This window comes from Phyllopteryx taeniolatus, chromosome 3, assembly GCF_024500385.1.
Source record: "Phyllopteryx taeniolatus isolate TA_2022b chromosome 3, UOR_Ptae_1.2, whole genome shotgun sequence".
NCBI classification, from domain to species: Eukaryota; Metazoa; Chordata; class Actinopteri; order Syngnathiformes; family Syngnathidae; genus Phyllopteryx; species Phyllopteryx taeniolatus.
This window is the reverse complement of record NC_084504.1, coordinates 28,092,538-28,113,406: the sequence shown is the minus strand read 5'-3', so window position 1 is coordinate 28,113,406 and position 20,869 is coordinate 28,092,538. Positions and strand designations below refer to the sequence as shown.

The 20,869-nt window shown below is 47.7% G+C and overlaps 1 protein-coding gene across 11 annotated transcripts in view; it reads left to right on the top strand.

The window, feature by feature from the left end:
* The window catches only part of ydjc (YdjC chitooligosaccharide deacetylase homolog), a 50,059-nt gene that overhangs the window by 10,846 nt on the left and 18,344 nt on the right, over window positions 1–20,869 (top strand). For 7 of the 11 annotated variants that reach the window (XM_061768266.1, XM_061768264.1, XM_061768263.1 and 4 more), the window contains 2 exons: window positions 3,250–3,409; window positions 17,432–17,555. In XM_061768266.1, coding sequence (XP_061624250.1) covers window positions 3,250–3,409; window positions 17,432–17,555 — 284 coding nt within the window. Of the gene's footprint in view, window positions 1–3,249; window positions 3,410–17,431; window positions 17,556–20,710; window positions 20,839–20,869 lie in introns of all 11 variants that reach the window. The other 4 variants (XM_061768269.1, XM_061768271.1, XM_061768272.1 and 1 more) reach the window with 3 other exon arrangements.

Here is a 20,869-nt window from a genome sequence, read left to right as displayed (position 1 = left end):
ATTTTAATAGGGTTATATATGTCATCGGACTAGCTGCCGCATGTCTTGTATACTCGGATGAAGAGAGGGGCGGAGCTGTCAACCAATCACCACCTGGTGGTGAGTTGGCTCCGATGGTGGGGGAAGTGACCAGTCCGACCTGGCAGACCCAAATGTATGGTCTCAGGAGGAGGAAGTAGTGCATCATCAACACGGTGTACAGTGGGGATGAGGCGCTGCTGACCTCAACTCGGGACGTTGTGAATCAGAGGGCCGAATACACCTCCTCAATTCTACCGACACACCTTCCCAGGAGGAAGCAGAGTCTGGGGACTCTTGGGCGGGTTCCCCTATCTCTGGGGTTGAAGTCACAGAGGTGGTTAGAAACCTCCTCCCCAGGGTGGATGAGATCCGCCCGGAGTTCCTGAAGGCTCTGGATGTTTTAGGGCTGTGCTGGTTGACACGGCTCTGCCACAACACGTGGACATCGGGGACAGTGCCACTGGATTGGCAGACTGGGGTGGTGGTCCCCTTTTTTTAAGAAGGGGACCGGACGGTGTGTTCCAACTATAGGGAGCTCATACTCCTCATCCTGGTAAGGTCTATTCAGGGATTTTGGAGAGGAGGGTCCGTCAGGAAGTCGAATCTCAGATTCAGGAGCAGCAGTGTGGTTTTCGTCCTGTCAGTGGAACAGTGGAAAAGCTCTACACCCTCACCAGGGTCCTCGATGGTGCATGAGAGTTTGCCCAACCAGTCTACATGTGTTTTGTGGACTTGTAGAAGGCGTTCGACTTTGTCCTTCGGGGAGTCCTGTGGCGGGTGCGCCGGGAGTACCGGACCCCCTGATGCGGGCTGTCCGGTCTTTGTACGTCCAGTGTCAGAGTTTGGTCCGCATTGCCGGCAGTAAGTTGAATACGTTTCCAGTGAGGGTTGGACTTCGCCAAGGCTGCCCTTTGTCGCTGATTCTGTTTATTATCTTCATGGACAGAATTTCTAGGTGGATCAAGGTGTTGAGCGGGTCCGGTTTGGCGATGTCAGTATTACGTCTCTACTTTTTGCAGATGATATGGTTCTGATGGCTGCATCAAGCCGCAGTCTTCAGTCCTCACTTGAGCGGTTCGCAGCCGAGTCTGAAGCGGTTGTGATGAAAATCAGCACGTCCAAATCTGAGACCATGGTCCTCAGTAGGAAAAGGGTGGAGTGCCCTCTCTGGGTTAGGGATGAGATCCTGCCCCAAGTGGAGGAGTGAAAGTATCTCGGGGTCTTGTTCATGAGTGAGGGAAAAATGGAGCAGGAGATCGACAGGCCGATCGGTGCAGCGTCTGCAGTGATGCATACTTTGTATCGGTCCGTTGTGGTGAAGAAGGAGCTAAGCCGAAAGGCGAAGCTCTCAATTTACGAGTCGATCTACGTTCTTACCCTCACCTATGGTCACGAGCGGTGGGTCGAAAGAACAAGATGGCGGATACAAATGGCCGAAATGCGTTTCCTCCGCAGAGTGTCTGGGCTGTCCCTTAGAGATAGGGTGAGAAGCTCGGTGATCTGGGAGGGGCTCAGAGTATGCTCCTCTGCATAGAGAGGAACCATAATGGTTCACGGGTTAGCTTGAATGAGCTGAACACGAAGTTGAAACGGTGCAAATCGTATGAGAAATATATATATATATATATATATATATATATAGTTTTCATTTACACAATAATTATTGTATGACTATTTTATGCCACCCCTCCTTGAGCCGTCACCTTATCGTGGTGGAGGGGTTTGTGTGTCCCAATGATCCTAGGAGCTAAGTTGTCTGGGGCAAACAGGTCCTAGGTGAGGGACCAGACGAAGCACTGCTCCAAAAAACCCTATGACAAGTACAATAAATGGATTAATGGATTCAGGTTTCCCTTGCCCGGACGCGGGTCACCGGGGCCCCCCTCTGGAGCCAGGCCCGGAGGTGGGGCTCGAAGCAGAGTGCCTGGTGGCCAGGCCTGCACCCATGGGTCCCGGCCGGGCACAGCCCGAAAGAGTAACGTGGGTCCCCCTTCCCATGGGCTCACCACCTGTGGGAGAGGCCATAGGGGTCGAGTGCAGTGCGAGCTGGGTAGTGACCAAAGGCGGGGACCTGTAGCCGATCCCCAGCTACAGAAGCTGGCTCTAGGGACGTGGAATGTCACCTCTCTGGCATTGAAGGAACCCGAGCTGGTGTGTGAGGTTGCGAAGTTCCGACTAGACATAGTCGGACTCACCTCCACGCACAGCTTGGGCTCTGGTACCAGTCCTCTCGAGAGGGGTTGGACTCTCTTCCACTCTGGAGTTGCCCACGGTGAGATGCAGATGATGTGGTTCTGTTGGCTTCATCAAGCCGTGACCTCCAAAAGAACAAGATCCCGGATACAAGCGGCCGAAATGAGTTTCCTCCGCAGGGTGTCCGGGCTCTCCCTTAGACAGAGGGTGAGAAGCTCGGTCATCCGGGAGGATCTCAGAGTAGAGCCGCTGCTCCTTCACATCGAGAGGAGCCAGATGAAGTGGCTGGGGCATCTGATTCGGATGCCTCCCGGACGCCTCCCTGGTGATGTGTTCCGGGCACGTCCCACCCGGAGGAGACCCCGAGGACGAGCCAGGACACGCTGGAGAGACTACATCCTTCGGGTGGCCTGGGAACGCCTCGGGATCCCCCCGGAAGAGATGGATGAAGTGGCTGGGGAGAGGGAAGTCTGGGCGTCCCTGCTAAAGCTACTGCCCCCCGCGACCCGACCTCGGATAACGCAAAATATTTTTAGTGAGCGTTTTACAACCACGCTCCGCCCATTGCTTGGCCAAATGCCTCATTTCCGTGCTGTCATTTCCTTGGACGTCATTTTCGATGTGCCACCTACTGTACTGGCGCGGTAAATGAATCGGGGATTCACTCAATATAAACAAATAAAATAATGAAAAATTCAGCAAGATGTGAGAGGAGCTGCCAGGCTTAATCAGCATTTTGTCATCTCTAGTATTGGCTTGGGTGAATATAATATATATATATATATATATATATATATATATTTTTTTTACAAAAAATAGTTGAGGATTCCAGTTTTAATACAGCACACAGTGGGAATGCATGATTTGCCAAATGTTCATGTTTCTGCATGCAGCGATCCAAGAGTAGAAGAGCCTACAAATTTGGCAGAAGCTGCTGGAGAGTAATATGTGTGGCCTCTCAGTAAACACATGGTCATACAAAATGATTCTTAATTGCCACTGAGATTTTGAAAAACAATGGACTTTCCTTGTCAGACACAACATCCCAATTGGGCTCCATGCCAACCTGTCAGAAGGCATCCCTGTGTGTCAGAGCCTCCGACAAGCGTCTACACTCGTCAATGAGCATGGCTTCTTCCATGGAAAGATGGGCTTTCGTCAGGCACTGGAACGACATCAGCTAAGCATGAAACAGGTACTATGAAAAGTATCACATATTTTCCTATTCATTCAGCCATTGTTTAATCAAAATCTAGTTTTCAGTATTGTCCATTAAAGAGTTACAAATTAAAGATGTGTAACATCATTAAAAAAGAGCATGGATAAGAAGGTGATTTACAAAGTCTCCGTTCCTTTCCCCCCCATTTGTCTTAGACCTATTCCACACCACACACACCACCACAGCGAAAAGTCTTCTTCCATCTCTCTGTTTTCTGCATCTTCTGCTCTAAATCCATTCGTCTTCCCTCACCACATACAGAAATCTCCTTTTTGGTCTCTCTCTTTGTCTCCTACCTGGCATTTTAATTTCCACCTCTGCACATGTCCAAACCATCTCAGTCTGGCCTCTCTAACGTTGTTTCTAAACCTTCCAGTGTGATCCTATCCATTCTTGTCACTCCCAAAGAGAATTTCAGCATCTTCAACTCTGCCAACTCCAGGTCTGTCTACTGTCTTCTGGTCATTGCAGCCGTCTCCAAACCATACAGCCCTGCTGGTCTCACTGACATCGTACAAACCTATTTTTTCACTTTAGCTGGTGCTGCTCTCACACAGTTCCCCCCTGACACTTTCCTCCACCTGTACCTGCCTGTACTCTCTTCTTCACCTCCCTTTCACATTCCCCATTACTCTGAACGGTTGATCCCAAGTACTTTAAGTTCTGCACTTTCTCCACTTCAGCTTATTGTTACCCAACCATTCCACGACTTCCCTTTCATTCACACACTGTCTTGCTGTGACTGACCTTCATTCTTTGACTCTCTAATGCATACGACCACCTCTCTATGTTCTCTGCCAACCTGGTTTGTAACTCTCACAGCAGATCAAATGTCAACTGCAAACATTATGGAGACTCCAGTGCAACTGCTATCCTATCTAGGCACTTCCATACCACCACCGTTATGTCATCAGGACCAACAGCCTTTCCACTCTTCAGCCTCCCGTGAGCTTTCCTCACTTCATCCGTTCTAATATAGTAGAGTTCCTGTGACAGATTCCACCAAACCGGACCCCCTCTACGCCTCGGCTGTGCCTAGAAGGTCTGTCCATAAAAGTTATGAACAGAATCGGTGACAAAGGGCAGCCTAAGCGGAGTCCAACCCTCACCGGAAACGAGTCCGACTTACTGCCGGCAATGCGGACCAAGCTCTAACACCGGTTGTACAGGGACCGAACAGCCCGTATCAGGGGGTTTGGTACCCCATACTCGCGAAGCACCCCCCCACAGGACCCCCCGAGGGACATGGTCGAACGCCTTCTCCAAGTCCACAAAACACATGCAGACTGGTTGGGCGAACTCCCACAAACCCTCGTTATTATTTAGAGGTTTGTGTCCCAATGATGCGAGGAGCTCAGTTGTGTCGTGCTTTCTGCCCCTGGCCAACAGATCCTAGGTGAGGGACCAGACAAAGCACAGCTCAAAGACTCCAGATGAGGGGAAACATTTTTGGTGAACGTTTTCCCTCGCCTAGACCCTGGTCACCCTTCTGGAGCCATGCCTAGAGGTGGGGATCGATGGCATGCGCTTGGTGGCTGGCTCTGCATGGGATGGGAGTGAATTTCACTATTAATCACGGGATTGGGCAGGAATGGGAGTGAAAATCCCTGGGAGCGGGCGGGAACAATGACAACAAAGTCACCGGTCCGGTCCACTCCCGTTGGGTTTCAAGATATTAATAAAAATGGAGCAGGATTGACTGGGAGTAAAAAGGGGGAGGGAGAGGATTTTATTTTTTTTTAAAACTCAATTTAGGATTGGAAGAGAATGGGATCAGTCTCTCTAGGATTTGGAGAGAACAGGAGTCAAAATCTACTCCCATGTAGGGTGGAGTGTGAGCTGGTCTGTAGGCAAAGGCGGGGGGATCTTGGTGGTTTGATCCTCAGCTACAGAAGTTAGCTCTAGGGATGTGGAACATCATCTCTCTGGCAGGGAAAGAGCCTTAGCTAGTGTGCAAGGTCGAGAATTTTTGACAAGACATAGTCGAGCACATCTCAACCCACAGCTTGGGCTTGGAACCAGTCTTCTTGAGAGGGGTTGGAATCTTTTCATACAAGAGTTGCCCATGGTGAGAGGTGCCAAGCAGGTGTCTGCAGTCTTATACTTATGTTGTACCAGTAGACAAGAGGGTAGCCTCCCTCTGCCTTTGGATGGGGGGGCGGGACTGTTGTTTGTCCCTAGGCACCAAACAGCAGCTCAGAGTACCCAACCTTTTCGAAGTCCTTGAAGGGCGTGCTGGAGAGCGCCCCCGCACACATGGGCAATGACAGTGAACAGTAAAGCAGTGCCCCGTCAACACTGTGTATAGTAGGGACGCAGCGCTGCTGACCTCGATTCATGATGTTGCGCGTTGGTGGAGAGAATAATTTGAAGACCTCCTCAATTCCACCGTCCTACGAGGAAGCAGAGTCTGGGGACTCTGAGGTGGGCTAGCCAATCTCTGGGGTTGAGGTCATTGAGGTGGTTTAAAAAAACTCCTCAGTGGTACGACCCCAGGGGTGGATGAGATCCGCCTGGAGTTGCTAAAGGCTCTTGATGTGGGGCTGTCTTGGTTGACACACCTCTGCAACATCGCATGAACACACTGGGCACAGTGCCTCTGGATTGACAGACTGCAGTGGTGGTAGCCCTTTTTTAAAACATGGAACAGTGGACCAGCTCTACACCCTCATCAGGGTTCTCGAGGGTACATGGGAGTTCGCCTAACCAATCTGCATGTGCTTTGTGGACTCGGAGAAGACGTTTGACCATGTCCACCGCATAGGTGAGAATTCTACTTATTTAAAATCTACTTAAGTAGATTTTTCAGGTCTGTACTTGAGTATTTCATTTTGTGGTGATTTTTTGCTTTTTCTCCTTACATTTAAAACACAAATATCTGTACTTTCTACTCCTTCTCTTCTTCTTCTTTTCCTTTCGGCTTGTCCCGTTAGGGGTCGGCACAGCGCGTCATCCTTTTCCATGAGAGCCTATCTCCTGCATCCTCCTCTCGAACACCAACTGCCATCATGTCTTCCCTCACGACATCCATCAACCTTCTCTTTGGTCTTCCTCTAGCTCTCTTGCCTGGCAGCTCCATCGTCATCATCCTTCTACCAATATACTCACTCTCTCTCCTCTGGACGTGTCCAAACCATTGAAGTCTGCTCTCTCTAACTTTGTCTCCAAAACATCGAACCTTGGCTGTCCCTCTGATGAGCTCATTTCTAATTTTATCCAACCTGGTCACTCCGAGAGCGAACCTCAACATCTTCATTTCCGTCACCTCCAGCTCTGCTTCCTGTTTTCTCTTCAGTGCCACTGTCTCTAATCCATACATCATGGCTGGCCTCACCACTGTTTTATAAACTTTGCCCTTCATCCTAGCAGAGACTCTTCTGTCACATAACACACCTGACACCTTCCTCCACCCGTTCCAACCTGCTTGGACCCGTTTCTTCACTTCCTGACCACACTCACCATTGCTCTGGACGGTTGACCCCAAGTATTTAAAGTCCTCTACCCTTGCCATCTCTTCTCCCTGTAGCCTCATTCTTCCCCCACCACCCCTCTCATTCATGCACATATATTCTGTTTTACTTCGGCTAATCTTCATTCCTCTTCTTTCCAGTGCATGCCTCCATCTTTCTAACTGTTCCTCCAGCTGCTCCCTGCTTTCACTGCAGATCACAATGTCATCTGCAAACATCATGGTCCACGGGGATTCCAGTCTAACCTCATCTGTCAGCCTATCCATCACCACTGCAAAAAGGAAGGGGCTCAGGGCTGATCCCTGATGCAGTCCCACATCCACCTTAAATTCTTCTGTCACACCGACAGCACCCCTCACCGCTGTTCTGCTGCCCTCGTACATGTCCTGTATTATTCTAACATACTTCTCTGCCACTCCAGACTTCCGCATGCAGTACCACAGTTCCTCTCTGGGTACTCTGTCATAGGCTTTCTCCAGATCTACAAAGACACAATGTAGCTCCTTCTGACCTTCTCTGTACTTTTCCATCAACATCCTCAAGGCAAATAATGCATCTGTGGTACTCTTTCTAGGCATGAAACCATACTGTTGCTCGCAAATACTCACTTCTGTCCTGAGTCTAGCCTCCACTACTCTTTCCCATAACTTCATTGTGTGGCTCATCAACTTTATTCCTCTATAGTTGCCACAGCTCTGCACATCACCTTTGTTCTTAAAAATGGGCACCAGTACACTTTTCCTCCATTCCTCAGGCATCTTCTCACGCACTAGAATTCTATTGAACAAGCTGGTCAAAAACTCCACAGCCACCTCTCCTAGATGCTTCCATACCTCCACAGGAATGTCATCAGGACCAACTGCCTTTCCATTTTTCATTCTCTTTAATGCCTTTCTAACTTCCCCCTTACTAATCATTGCCACTTCCCGGTCCACCACACTTGCCTCTTCTACTCTCCCCTCTCTATCATTTTCCTCATTCATCAACTCCTCGAAGTATTCTTTCCATCTACCTAGCACACTGCTGGCACCAGTCAACATATTTCCATCTCTATCCTTAATCACCCTAACCTGCTGCACATCCTTCCCATCTCTATCCCTCTGTCTGGCCAGCCTGTATAGATCCTTTTCTCCTTCTTTAGTGTCCAACCTGCCATACATGTCATCATATGCCTCTTGTTTTGCCTTTGCCACCTCTACCTTTGCCCTGTGTCGCATCTCAATGTATTCCTTTCGCCTCTCCTCGGTCCTCTCAGTGTCCCACTTCTTCTTAGCTAACTGTTTTCCTTGTATGATTTCCTGTACTGTGAGGTTCACCACCAAGTCTCCTTCTCTCCTTTCCTGCCAGAAGATACACCAAGTACTCTCCTGCCTGCTTCTCTGATCACCTTGGCTGCAGTGGTCCAGTCTTCTGGAAGCTCTTCCCGTCCACCGAGAGCCTGTATCACCTCTTCCCGAAAAGCTGCACAACACTCGTCCTGTCTCAGCTTCCACCACATGGTTCTCTTCTCTGCCTTTGTCTTCCTAATTTTCCTCCCCACCACCAGAGTCATCTTACACACCACCATCCTATGCTGTCTAGCCACACTCTCCCCTACCACTACCTTACAGTTGGTAACCTCCTTCAGATTACATCGTCTGCATAAAATGTAATCCACCTGTCTGCTTCTACCTCCGCTCTTGTAGGTCACCCTATGTTCGTGCCTCTTCTGGAAAAAAGTGTTCACTACAGCCATTTGCATCCTTGTTGCAAAGTCTACCACCATCTGTCCCTCCAAGTTCCTTTCCTGGATACCGTACTTACCAATCACTTCTTCATCACCCTTATTACCTTCACCAACATGTCCATTACAATCTGCACCAATTACGACTCTCTCTCTGTCTGGGATGCTCAGAACTACATCATCTAGCTCCTTCCAGAATTTCTCTTTCACCTCTAGGTCACATCCTACCTGTGGGGCATAGCCACTAATCACATTACACATAACACCCTCAATTTCAAATTTCAGCCTCATCACTCGATCTGATACTCTTTTCACCTCCAAGACATTCTTAGCCAACTCTTCTTTTAAAATAACCCCGACTCCATTTCTCTTCCCAACTGCACCATGGTAAAATAATTAAAACCCTGCCCCTAAACTTCTAGCCTTACTGCCTTTCCACCTGGTCTCCTGGACACACAATATATCAACCTTTCTCCTAATCATCATGTCAACCAACTCCCGAGATTTTCCTGTCATAGTCCCAACATTCAAAGTCCCCACATTCAGTTCTAGGCTCTGTGTTTTCCTCTTCTCTTTCTGCCGAAGAACCCGCTTTCCACCTCTTCTTCTTCTTTGACTTCGACTTCGACCCACAGTAGCTGAATTTCCAACAGCGCCCTGCAGGTTGACGGCGCCGGTGGCGGACGTTGTTAACCCGGGCCACGACCGATCCGGTATGGAATTCTTTGGATGAACGCTCATATTTGTTTGGCAAGGTTTTAAGCCGGATGCCCTTCCTGACGCAACCCTCTGCATTTATCCGGGCTTGGGACCGGCCTACAGTTTGCACTGACTTGTGCCCCCCATAGGGCTGCATTATCTGTACTTTCTACTCCTTATATTTTAAAAATAAACTTTTTACTTTTAAACACTTCTAAAGTTAGCAACAACACGACTTAAAAAGTAGAACTCCAAAAAAGGTAGTGGTAGTGGAGAGTGTAGCTAGATAGCATAGGATGGTGGTGTGTAAGGTGACTCTGGTGGTGGGGAGGAAAATTAAGACGACAAAGGCAGAGCAGAGAACCATGTGGTGAAAGTTGAGAATGGAAGAGTTGTGCAGCTGAGACAGGCTCTCAGTGGACAGGAGGAGCTTCCATAAGACTGGACCACTAGAGCCAAGGTGATCAGAGAGACAGGCAGGAGAGTACTTGGTGTATCTTCTGGTAGGAAAAAAGGAAGAAGGAGATTTGGTGGTGGAACCTAAAAGTACATAAATTCATACAAGAAAAGAGGTTAGCAAAGGAGAAGTGGGACACTGAGAGGACTGAGGAGAGGAGAAAGGAATACATGGAGATGGAGTGCGAAGATCGAGGTGGCAAAGGTAAAAAAAGAGGCATATGATGACATGTATGCCAGGTTGGACACTAAAGAAGGAGAAAAAGATCTATCCAGGTTGGCCAAACAGAGGGATAGAGATTAGAAGGATGTGCAGCAGGTTAGGGTGATTCAGGACAGAGATGGAAATGTATTGTGCCAGTAGTGTGCTGGACAGATGGAAACAATACTTTGAGGAGTCGATGAATGAGGAAAATGAGAGAAAAGGAAGAATAGAAGAGGCGAGTGTGGTGGACCTGGAAGTAGCAATGATTAGTAAGGGGGAAGTTATAAAAGCAATAAAGAGGATGAAAATGGAAAGGCAGTTGGTCCTGGTGACATACGTGTGGAGGTATGGAAGCATCTCGGAGAGGTGGCTGTGGAGTTTTGGACCAGCTTGTTCAACAGAATTCTAGCGGGTGAGAAGATGCCTGAGGAATGGAGGAAAAGTGTGCTGGTGCCCATTTTTAAGAACAAGGGTGATGTGGTGACACAGTGCAGAAGTGTGGTTTCATGCCTAGAAAGAGTACCACAGATGCATAATTTGCCTAAGGGTGTTGATGGAGAAGTACAGAGACGGTCAGAAGGAGCTACCTTGTGTCTTTGTAGATCAAGAGAAAGCCTATGACAGTGTACCTGGAGAAGAACTGTGGTACTTCACGCGGAAGTGTGGAGTGGCAGAGAAGTATATAGTACAGGAGATGTATGAGGGCAGAAGAACAGCGGTGAGGTGTGCTTTAGGTGTGACAGAGGAGTTTAAGGTGGAGGTGGGACTGCATCAGGGATCAGCCCTGCCCGTATATTAAACCTCTCTTTTTGAAACTGCCCATTTGTTTTGGAGTCGTGCATTTTTGGGTCCTATCCTCTGTTGAGATGACAGTAGTAGAACTGGCCATAACATGGACCCAGCAGACTCAGACCCGGTGTGCAAAGACCTTCAAGCGCAGGGTCAACTCCTCTCGAAGGAGGATGAGCAGCTTGCTGCCCTCCACCTTCATCTAGTGGGACTGTCAGAACATCAGGACAAAATGATGAGACAGGTGGGCTCACAGTTTGAAGTTCTTATGAAAATGATTAGGAAGAAGGAACCAGTTGGCATAAAACCTGATACTGCCACGGTACCAACGTTTCCATATGTGATATATGTGAAGCAGTTACCATGAAGCCACCTCCGCTGCGGTCTGCCCACAGCTCTCTCGACCGGAGAGGTTCTCTGGAGATTCTGGGAATATTAAGACGTTCCTCACTCAGTGCGAACTCTACCTTGAGCTGCAGGTAGGTGCCTTCCCCACAGAGCGGACAAAAATCGCTTTCGGCATTTTCCACCTGATTGGTCGTGCGGAGGCGTGGGCTACTGCTGAATGGAACCACAATTCCGCCGCGTGTCATTCGTGGGCTTTTTTTGTAAAGACCAAAGAGCAATTTTTTTAGTTTTCCACACCAGATCGTGAAGCAGCTCGCTCTCTTGTGACCTTACAACAAGGCAAGCGCAGGGTGTCAGATTACGCGATTAAGTTTCGCATTCTAGCAGCTGAGAGTCAGTGGAATAACAGGGCACAGCTCGATGCATTTTTTTCAAGGATCATTTGGTCCCGCTAGACCTGCTGACCGACTTGGACACTCATTGCTCTCGCCGTAAAAATCGACAAGAGGCTTTTGGATCGCGAGCTGGACGGAGTTCGGCGGAGGGCTGCGTCACCGCGCACTTGGTGGACGAGCCTCGATGACCAGCCAAACCAAGGCAGATCCCCTGTTTCCGGTCTCAATCCACTGGCTATCATCACCACGGATGAACCCATGCAACTGGGCAGGTTCCATCTCCCCTGAGGAACATCAACGCCGGCTGAGGGAAGGGCGGTGCTTCTACTGCGGGCATTTGGGTCATTCCGTGAGGAACTGTCACGTCAAGGTTGCCGGTAGCAAGGTTAGGCAGGTGCACCTTAGAACCTTTCAAATAAAACGCCACCGCAACACCTATGCTGCAGACGGCAGTTTTATGGGCAAGATCACTCACCACACCCAAACACTCACATTGACATTTCCTGATTCTTACTCGAAACGCATTAGTTTTCATATTTTTGACGCCATGAATCATGACCTTATTTTAGGGAACCCATGGTGGAAATTACATAACCCCCACATTGACTGGTCCTCTGCGCAGGTTATATCATGGGGCAGCAATTGCGCCCAGAACTGTTTCAAGCCTCTATGTGATGTTCAGGGCTATGTTTCAAATGACAATCCACAGACCCCATCTGGGGATCCTGACTTATCTCAAGTGCCCACCTGTTACCAGGACATTCAAGACGTTTTTTCCAAGTCCAAGGCTAAATCCCTTCCGCCCCACAGACTGTATGACTGTGCAGTAGACTGCTACCTGGAACCACACCTCCACGAGGTAGGTTGTTCTCTCTTTCAGGGCCGGAACACAAGGCTATGAAGTAGTATGTGGATGAATCACTGGCAACCGGGATTATTCGCCCATCTTCATCCCCTGCAGGAGCCATATTTTTCTTTGTGGACAAGAAGGACAAGACTCTGCGACCCTGTATCGATTACCGGGGTCTCAACGACATAACTGTGAAAAACAGGTACCCTCTTCCTCTCATCTCCACCGCCTTTGAGTTCCTGGAGGGAGCCAAGGTTTTCACCAAACTAGACTTAAGAAATGCATATCATCTAGTCAGGATAAGGGAGGGGGATGAATGGAAAACAACATTCAACACACCAACAGGACATTACGAGTATTTGGTGATGCCTTTTGGACTAACTAACGCTCCAGCTGTGTTCCAGAACTTTGTCAATGATGTCCTGCGTGACATGTTGAATGTGTACGTTTTTGTATATTTCGACGATATTTTTATATTTTCCTCAGATGAGGAGACTCACATCATTCATGTCCGCTCTGTGTTGCAGCGGTTACTGCAGAATTAACTATATGTCAAGGCTCAGAAATGTGAGTTCCACAAGGCATCCGTTTCTTTTCTGGGGTTTGTGTTGGCTCCAGGTGAAATCAAAATGGACCCTCACAAAGTTGATGCCGTGACTAATTGGCACACTCCCACGTCACGCAAAGACGTACAAAGGTTCTTAGGGTTCGCAAATTTCTACAGAAAGTTCATGAGAAATTTCAGTTCTATAGCCTCGCCTTTGCATGATCTTACCTCGCCACACAGACCTTTTGTATGGAACCCGCTTTGTCAGTCAGCTTTTCAGAAACTTAAATCGAGCTTTACCTCCGCTCCCATTCTCACTTTGCCAGTTTGTGGTAGAAGTCGATGCGTCTGATGCCGGAATAGGAACAGTGCTCTCCCAGAATGTCTCAAGTTACATCCTTGTGCTTATCTCTCAAAAAAACTGACTCCAGCCAAGAGAAATTATGACATAGGTGACCATGAACTGCTGGCAGTCAAGGTGGCTTTGGTGAAGTGGAGGCACTGGCTAGAGGGGGCACATACTTCGTTTTTAGTATGGAGAGATCACAAGAGCCTGGAATATCTTAAATCTGCGAAAGAGATTAAATGCGAGGCAGGCTAGATGGGCTCTGTTTTTCACTAGATTAAGCCAGATACTTTATCGCGCATTTCCTGCACAGATAATTCTTTGTTCGACCCTAAAACCATTTTGCCCATGTTTCATTTCTGCTTTTGTTTGGGACATTAAGACTGCGGTAAAGGAGGCTCTGAAGAACACTCTTAGCCCTGAAAATTGCCCTGAAAACAGGCTTTATGTGGTTCTGACCTTAAGGGGAAGAGTCATCCACTGGGCTCACACTAACCGGACTGTATGTCATCCAGGGATTGCTCAGACTCAATCTGTGGTCGAACAGCGCTTTTGGTGGCCCAATGTTAGAAGGGATGCTACCAATTATGTCAATGATTGCCAGGTATGTGCTGCTAACAAGTCCTCTCGTAAATGTCCTTCTGGGGAGTTGCAACCCCTTCCAATACCACAATGTCCTTGGTCAGACATCTCCGTAGACATTGTGACGGGATTAGCGGCCTCGAAAGGAAATACCACCATCGTCACAGTCGTGGACATGTTCTCAAAAATGGCACACTTCATTGCACTCCCGAAACTCCCCTCAGCTAAAGACACTGCAGAGTTAATGATACACCAGGTATTCAAGTTCCATGGTTTCCCCAACAATGTGGTATCCGATAGGGGTCCCCAATTAATTTCGCAATTTTGCAAGGAGTTTTGCAATCTCAGGTGCTACCGTCAGTCTGTCATCTGGGTTTCACCCTGAAACCAACGGACAAATCGAGAGGCTGAACCAGGACCTGGAGACTGGGCGCCGATGTCTCACTTCACAGGAGCCACGATCCTGGTCTCAGAAACTGGTTTGGGTCGAATTCTCTCACAATTCCCTCCCCTCTGCATCCACTGGTCTATCGCCTTTTCACGTTGTGCATGGTTACCAACCATCTCTATTTCTTGCCATGGCGCCAGAGTCCATAGTTCCAGCGGCATTGACCTTGGTGAGACGCTGCAGGAGGACCTGGGGGCCAGTCTTGGCGTCAGGTTGGTCTCTCTGAGCCGCCTTAACCACTCTTTTGAACTCCCAGATAGCAGCCCTGACAAAACGGGACGAGGGAAGGATGGGTTCAGGCACCACAGAGCTGCAAGGGGGTGAATGTAGGCGAGAGAGGGCATCTGGCTTGGTGTTGCGAGACCCAGGGCGAAAGGAGAGGGTAAAATTAAATTGGCTGAGGAACAGCCCAGTGAGCTTGACGGGGGTTCAGCCGTTTAGCTTTGCAGAGGTAGGCGAGGTTTTTATGGTCAGTCCAGATAATGAAGGGGGTCCCGGCCCCCTCCAACCAGTGCCTCCATTCTTCCAAGGTCCAAACAATTGCTAGTAGCTCACGATTTCCCACGTCATAGTTTCGTTCGGCAGGTGACAGGCGATGGGTAAAGAAGGCACTGGGGTGAAGTTTCTAGGTCTTGGGGTCCCGTTGGGAGTTGACTGCTCCAGCTCCTATATCCGAGGCGTCAACTTCTACAGGAACTGGAGGGAGGGGTCTGAGTTTTTCGGGATAGGGCCACTGGTGAACAGTTCTTTAAGGCGGGTGAAGACTTGGGAAGCAGCAGGTGTCCAATGAAACGGGGAGTTGGTAGAGGTGAGACTGATGAGGGGAACGGGCACTTTACTGTAATCGCAAATTAATGTGTGATAGAAGTTCGCGAAACCCAGGAAATGTTGCAGCTCTTTGCGGGTGGAAGGAATGGGCCAGTTGACAACTGTCTGGATTTTAGCCGGGTCTGGTTGTAATTGTCCTTTGGCAATGGTGTATACCATAAAGTGTACAGAGGAGAGGTGGAATTCACACTTTTCGGGTTTAATAAAAAGGCGGTTCTCAAGAAAGTGCCGAAGCACTTGGCGGACATGTTGTCACTGTTCTCCCAGTAAAGGGGAGAAGATGAGGGTGTCGTCTAAGTCGACGAAGATGCACCGGTTAAGCATATCACTGAGACGTTGTTGATGAAAGTTTGAAAAACTGCGGGTGCGTTGGCTAACCCAAAGGGCACGACAAGATATTTTAAATGTCCTAGGGGAGTATTAAAAGCAGTTTTCCATTCATCCCCCTCTTTAATGCGAATGAGATGATAAGTGTTATGCAGGTCCAATTTCGCAGAGGGGTTCGAACGAAGGGTCAATGAGGGTCAGCGGGGCTTTGTTTTTGGCAGTGATATCGTTGAGACCACGGAAGTCAATGCAGGGGCGGAGTGTCTCGACAAAGAAGAAACCAGCCCCCAGGGGGGAAGAGGTGGGCCAGTTGAGTCCAGTGGCTAGGGAGTCACGGATGTAGTTTTCCATGGCAATCTTTTCAGGGCAGGATAGGTTGAAGAGGCAACCAGAGGGGTGCCAGGAAGAAGGTCGATGGCGCAGTCATAAGGGTGGTCGGGGGGAAGAGAGCTGGCCAAATCCTTGCGGAAGACCGAGGAGAGATTGTGGTAATATTCTGAAAATAAGGGGGAGATCGAGTGGTGATGATGGTGGCAGAGGTTCGCTGGGGGTTGGGTCTGCTGAGCGAAGACAATGAGAGTGGAAAAAATGGCTCCAACCAGTAATTGGCACGTGGGTCCAATCGATAATGGGATTGTGTTTTTTTAACCAGTCTCAGGACTAATGGGGTCTCGGGAGAGGGGATGATAAACAGTTGAAGAGTGTCACAGTGGTTGCCAGAGATGAGGAGGGTGATAGGAGCTGTCTGGTGAGTCACAGAGGATATGAGGCCCCCCTCCAGGGCAGTAACCTTCTTGGGGAGAGGGAGGGGTTCGAGAAGTAGCTGTAGTTGACTAGCCATGAATAAAACTATCGTCATCTCTGGAGTCGATGAGGGCGGTTACCGGGGTGTTGCGGTTAAGTTTAAAGATACAGGAAGGAATGGTCATGCGAGAGGGAGAGCTGGGGGGGAACTAAACTGGCTCACCACGGCGGTCTCGTTCCGTCGGGAGCCCGGTCTTTTGGCTTCTGGATGAACTGGCCTTGCTGTCTACAGTATATACAGAGCCGGTGACGAAAACAGCACTGTTGCTCCAGATGATCCAGACGGGTCTTACCCAGTTGCACAGCCTCCTCCAGTCCAGATCAAAAATTTGATCTAGAGCCTTGCATTGTGATGAAAGCATTTTATAAAGTAGAATAGGAGGTAGAGCTATCAGGCTCCTTTCCTGTGGGGGCAGACACCCTGTCTATTCAAGAGTACACTTCAGACTTCCTTTTTGAGGAAGGCTCTCGTCAGGGATCACTGTCAAGAGACAGACTCTCACCCAGCAGAGCCTTTCTATTCAAGGTTTTTTCCTTAGAGGGTTATTTTTCTTGCCTCCGTTGCCAAGTACTTGCTTATGTGGGTTTCAGTTGGGTTTCTTTAATGAATCAGTGTGGTTCTTGACCACCTCAATGTGTAAAGTGCCTTGAGATTGTTTCTGTTGTGAATTGGCACTATATACACTAAAGAAAATGACGATAATCAGCGAGTTTACAAATAATCCTTCCCAACTCAATCCCTCTGCCTAGCTAATCTGCACGTCTTTTCCTCCTTCCTTTGTGTCAAAATTCTCGTACAACTCATCATACACATTCTGTTTGAGCATTGTCAGCTCCCTCGTCACCTCCTGTTTCCTCTCCTTGTACTATAGGTGGTTCATAAAGGATGGAACCAAAAAAGAGCGCCACTGTTGCAATCTTCTACCGCCTAAGTAAATCTGTAAAAAAATAACCGTCATTGTCCGAATAATCTTTACAAGCATATTTTATAAAACATTCTAAATGATTGCTTTGCCCTGGTCATCAACCATGCCATCTCTCACCTTAACAGACCCTGGCAGTGCCAATGTTTAGTTTTTATTTGCCCTGCTCCTTCTTTATTAGGCAATCACTTTCTGCTACTCTACCAACAGTGTGTCATCTGTCTGATTAACCTGAGTGTACTTTGTTTCCCATTTCAGTCTTATTTTTTTCTCTATGTTGAGGTGGAGCTAGAGCTGAGAGACCAGATCCGGCTTTTCAGAGAACTGACAGGTCACCTGCCTCATCATATGGATGGACATCAACATGTCCATATACTGCAAGGTAAGTCAAATGTTAACATTGTTCTCATCTATCTTTCGATCCCTTTTTACAGTCGGAATTAAAAAGTTGCCTCTGTTACAAAATATTAGGGAAGGATTAGTCCAACATACTGTTTTATAGCTGTGGCCGTCTCGCTACCCAGTGAGCTCCCCTAGCACAGTCACATGCTGGCAGACAGTCCTTTTATTCACATCACAAAAACAAACGGCATACTATAACAAATGGTGTGGGCCTGTAGCTGCCTGGTCACGGCAGCGAACATTCTCCAGTAAATTCTGGGTTGACACAAAATGCAGGCAGAGGTCCTTTCCTGACATGACACTACTCTCATGAGCCAACTTCCACACCTCTGTCTCGCAGCCGACGACAAAATCGTGCACCTCTCCACAATAACACATAATATACTGAAAAAAATATTAATGCAATACTGTTGTTTTTGCTTTCCTTTTTCATGAACTGAACTCAAAGATCTAAGACTTCTATGTACAGCTGTATTTCTCTAAAATATTGTTCACCAATCTTAATCTGTGTAAGTGAGTACTTCTCCTTTACCGGGATAGCCCATCCACCTCACAGGTGCGGCATATCAAGATGCTGATGAGTAAAAATTATTATTGTACAGGTGTGCCTTAGGCTGCCCACAAAAACAGGCCACTTTAAAATGTGCATTGTCACACAGAGTAGTTGTCTCCCAGCCCTATGGTTGTGGGTTAAATCCTGAGCTCCTGTGACCATTTCCAAGTGTCCTTGAGCAAGTTACTGAACCTCCATTTACTCCTGATGATTCGTCATCAGTTGTTAATGAAAAGACAGTGTTAAAGCGCTTTGAGTACTTTGAAGGTAGAAAAGCGTTATACAAGTGAAAGCCTAGGTAGCAAGTTTTGAAGGACTGTGCAATTGGCAGGCTGATTGCAGGAATGTCCACCAGAGCTGTTGCCCGTGAATTGAATGTTCATTTAAGTCCTCTCCATAGGCAGTACATCCACAACTGCAGACCACGTGTAACCACACCAGCCCAGAACCTCCACATCCAACATTTTCACCTCCAAGATCATCTGCGACGAGCAACCCAGACAGCAGCTGCAACAGTCGGATTACATAACTAAAGAAGTTCTGCATCCCCATCGTCCTCATTGGGGTCTTGACCTGACCGCAGTTCGTTATCGTAATGGACTTGAATGGGCAAATGCTCACATTTCATGGCGTCTGTTACTTTGGAGAGGTGTCCTCTTCACGGATGAATCCCAGTTTTCACTTTACAGTGTCATGGTCTGTGTTTTGGTTTGGGTTGTTTAGTTTGTTCCATGTTTTCCTGTGTTCCATGTTTGTCGTATGCTCATTAGGTTGTCGTGTCCACCTGTTCTCGTCTACTTTGTGTCGACCAATCAGCTCTCTCCAGCCACTCGTGTCTTGTCCAGGTGTTCCTCGTTGTCTCGTCAATTTGTTTGTATTTAGTTCCCTGGTTTCTTTCAGCTCTTGTCGGTCCATTGTCGTTGTCATGTCATAGTCGTCAGTTGTCTTTATCATTGTGGTATGTCATTGTCAGGTGTCATTTTCCCTATCTATTCCACGTCTTCCTCACAGGTCATAGTTTGTTTCCAGTTTTAGATATTCAAGTGTTTTTTTGTTACTTTGGTTTGATTATCTGTTGTGGGACTTCGTTCAGTTTTGCTTGAGCCAATATCCTTGTTTTCTCTTTTTGAAGATTAAATATTATTATTTTGAGACTCCCGCACTCCTGGCTTGCCTCCCTGCTTCCCTGCAATTGGGTCCACCATGTTCTTGCCTTGCGTTACTCGCCTTCGCCCGAACCACGTACGTGACATACAGGGCACATAGCAGAAAGCGTATATGGCTTTGTGTTGGTGAGCGGTTGGCTGATGTCAGTGTTGTGGGTTGAGTGGCCCATGGTGGTGGTGGGGTTATGGTACAGGCAGGCATAGGTTACGGATAATGAAGACAGGTGTTTTATTGATGGCATTTTGAATGCACAGCGATATCGTGAGGAGATCCTGAGGCCCATTGTTGTGCCATTCAACCATGACCGTTACCTCATGTTGCAGCATGATAATGCATGGCTCCATTTTGCAAGGATCTGTGCACAATTCCTGGAAGCTGAAAACATCCCAGTTCTTACATGAGCCGCATACTCACTAGACCTGTCACCCATTGAGCTTGTTTGGGATGCTCTGGATCGGTGTACAAGACCATTGTGTACAAATACCTGCTAATATCCAGCAACTTCACATGGCCATTAAAGAGTGGAGCAACATTCCACATGCCACAATCAAACATGATCAACTCGATGCAAAGGAAATGTGTTGTCCTGTGTGAGGCTAATCATGGTCATGCCCAATACTGACTTAGCGCTGTATGGTGGTAGTGAACTGAATTCAACTCCACAATAAGCAGCAGTCTGGCAAATAGAGAACAATTCATTAAAAAAGAGGTTTCACTCACAGTTGAAGTTTACTAAACACAAGAGAAAAACAATTACACGTTTTGAAAACAACCCAACAACGTTGACTTAAGAACATGCTGCTAGCTTCATGCTAACATATAATGGAAAATTCCATTGACATACTAACTGTTAGAATCCTAGTTGCGGTTTTAGAACCCTTTAAGCAGCAGATAAAGCGCTATATAAGTGCAGTCAACCATTCAAATATTTAAACACAAATGAGGGAGCAACACATGTAGACACAACAGTATTAGCAGGCATATTCTTTTTCCTCTTTGGAAAATGACTAGTATTTCTACATCTTGCTGAGTCACTTAGAGTAGTAGTAGAAGTGGTATTCTTCTTCATTTGTCTGCACGGCTGTATTTTGCTGTCTCCTGGTGGGCATTAAAGACACGCAAACTGTTTAATTCTTCACATTCTGTGTAATTATGTTATTACTCTGTTTGTATAACACTACATACAATATTGTAGAGGATTATTTTCCTGAGTTAAAAAACAAACTAAAAAATTCGTTTTTTGGGGGTGAGCAGATTACCTCATTCACTACCAGCCCTCCTAGTTAAAATGCTTAACCTGGGTGTTAAAATGGCCCCTCCACTCACCTTTGACACCCACATCAAACACAAACACGTAGGACATCTTTTTAGAATGTCAGAAACAGCCAAATTCTATCCAATTCTCACCCTGGCAGATGCAGAGAAGCTCGTCCACGCCTTTGTCTCCTTCAGGCTGGACTACTACAATGCATTCCTCATCAGGATTCCTGTCAAGACCACTCGGAAACTGCAATACATTCAGGATCCTGATGAGGTTGCGCAAGTATGACACACACACCCATTCTGGAATCCCT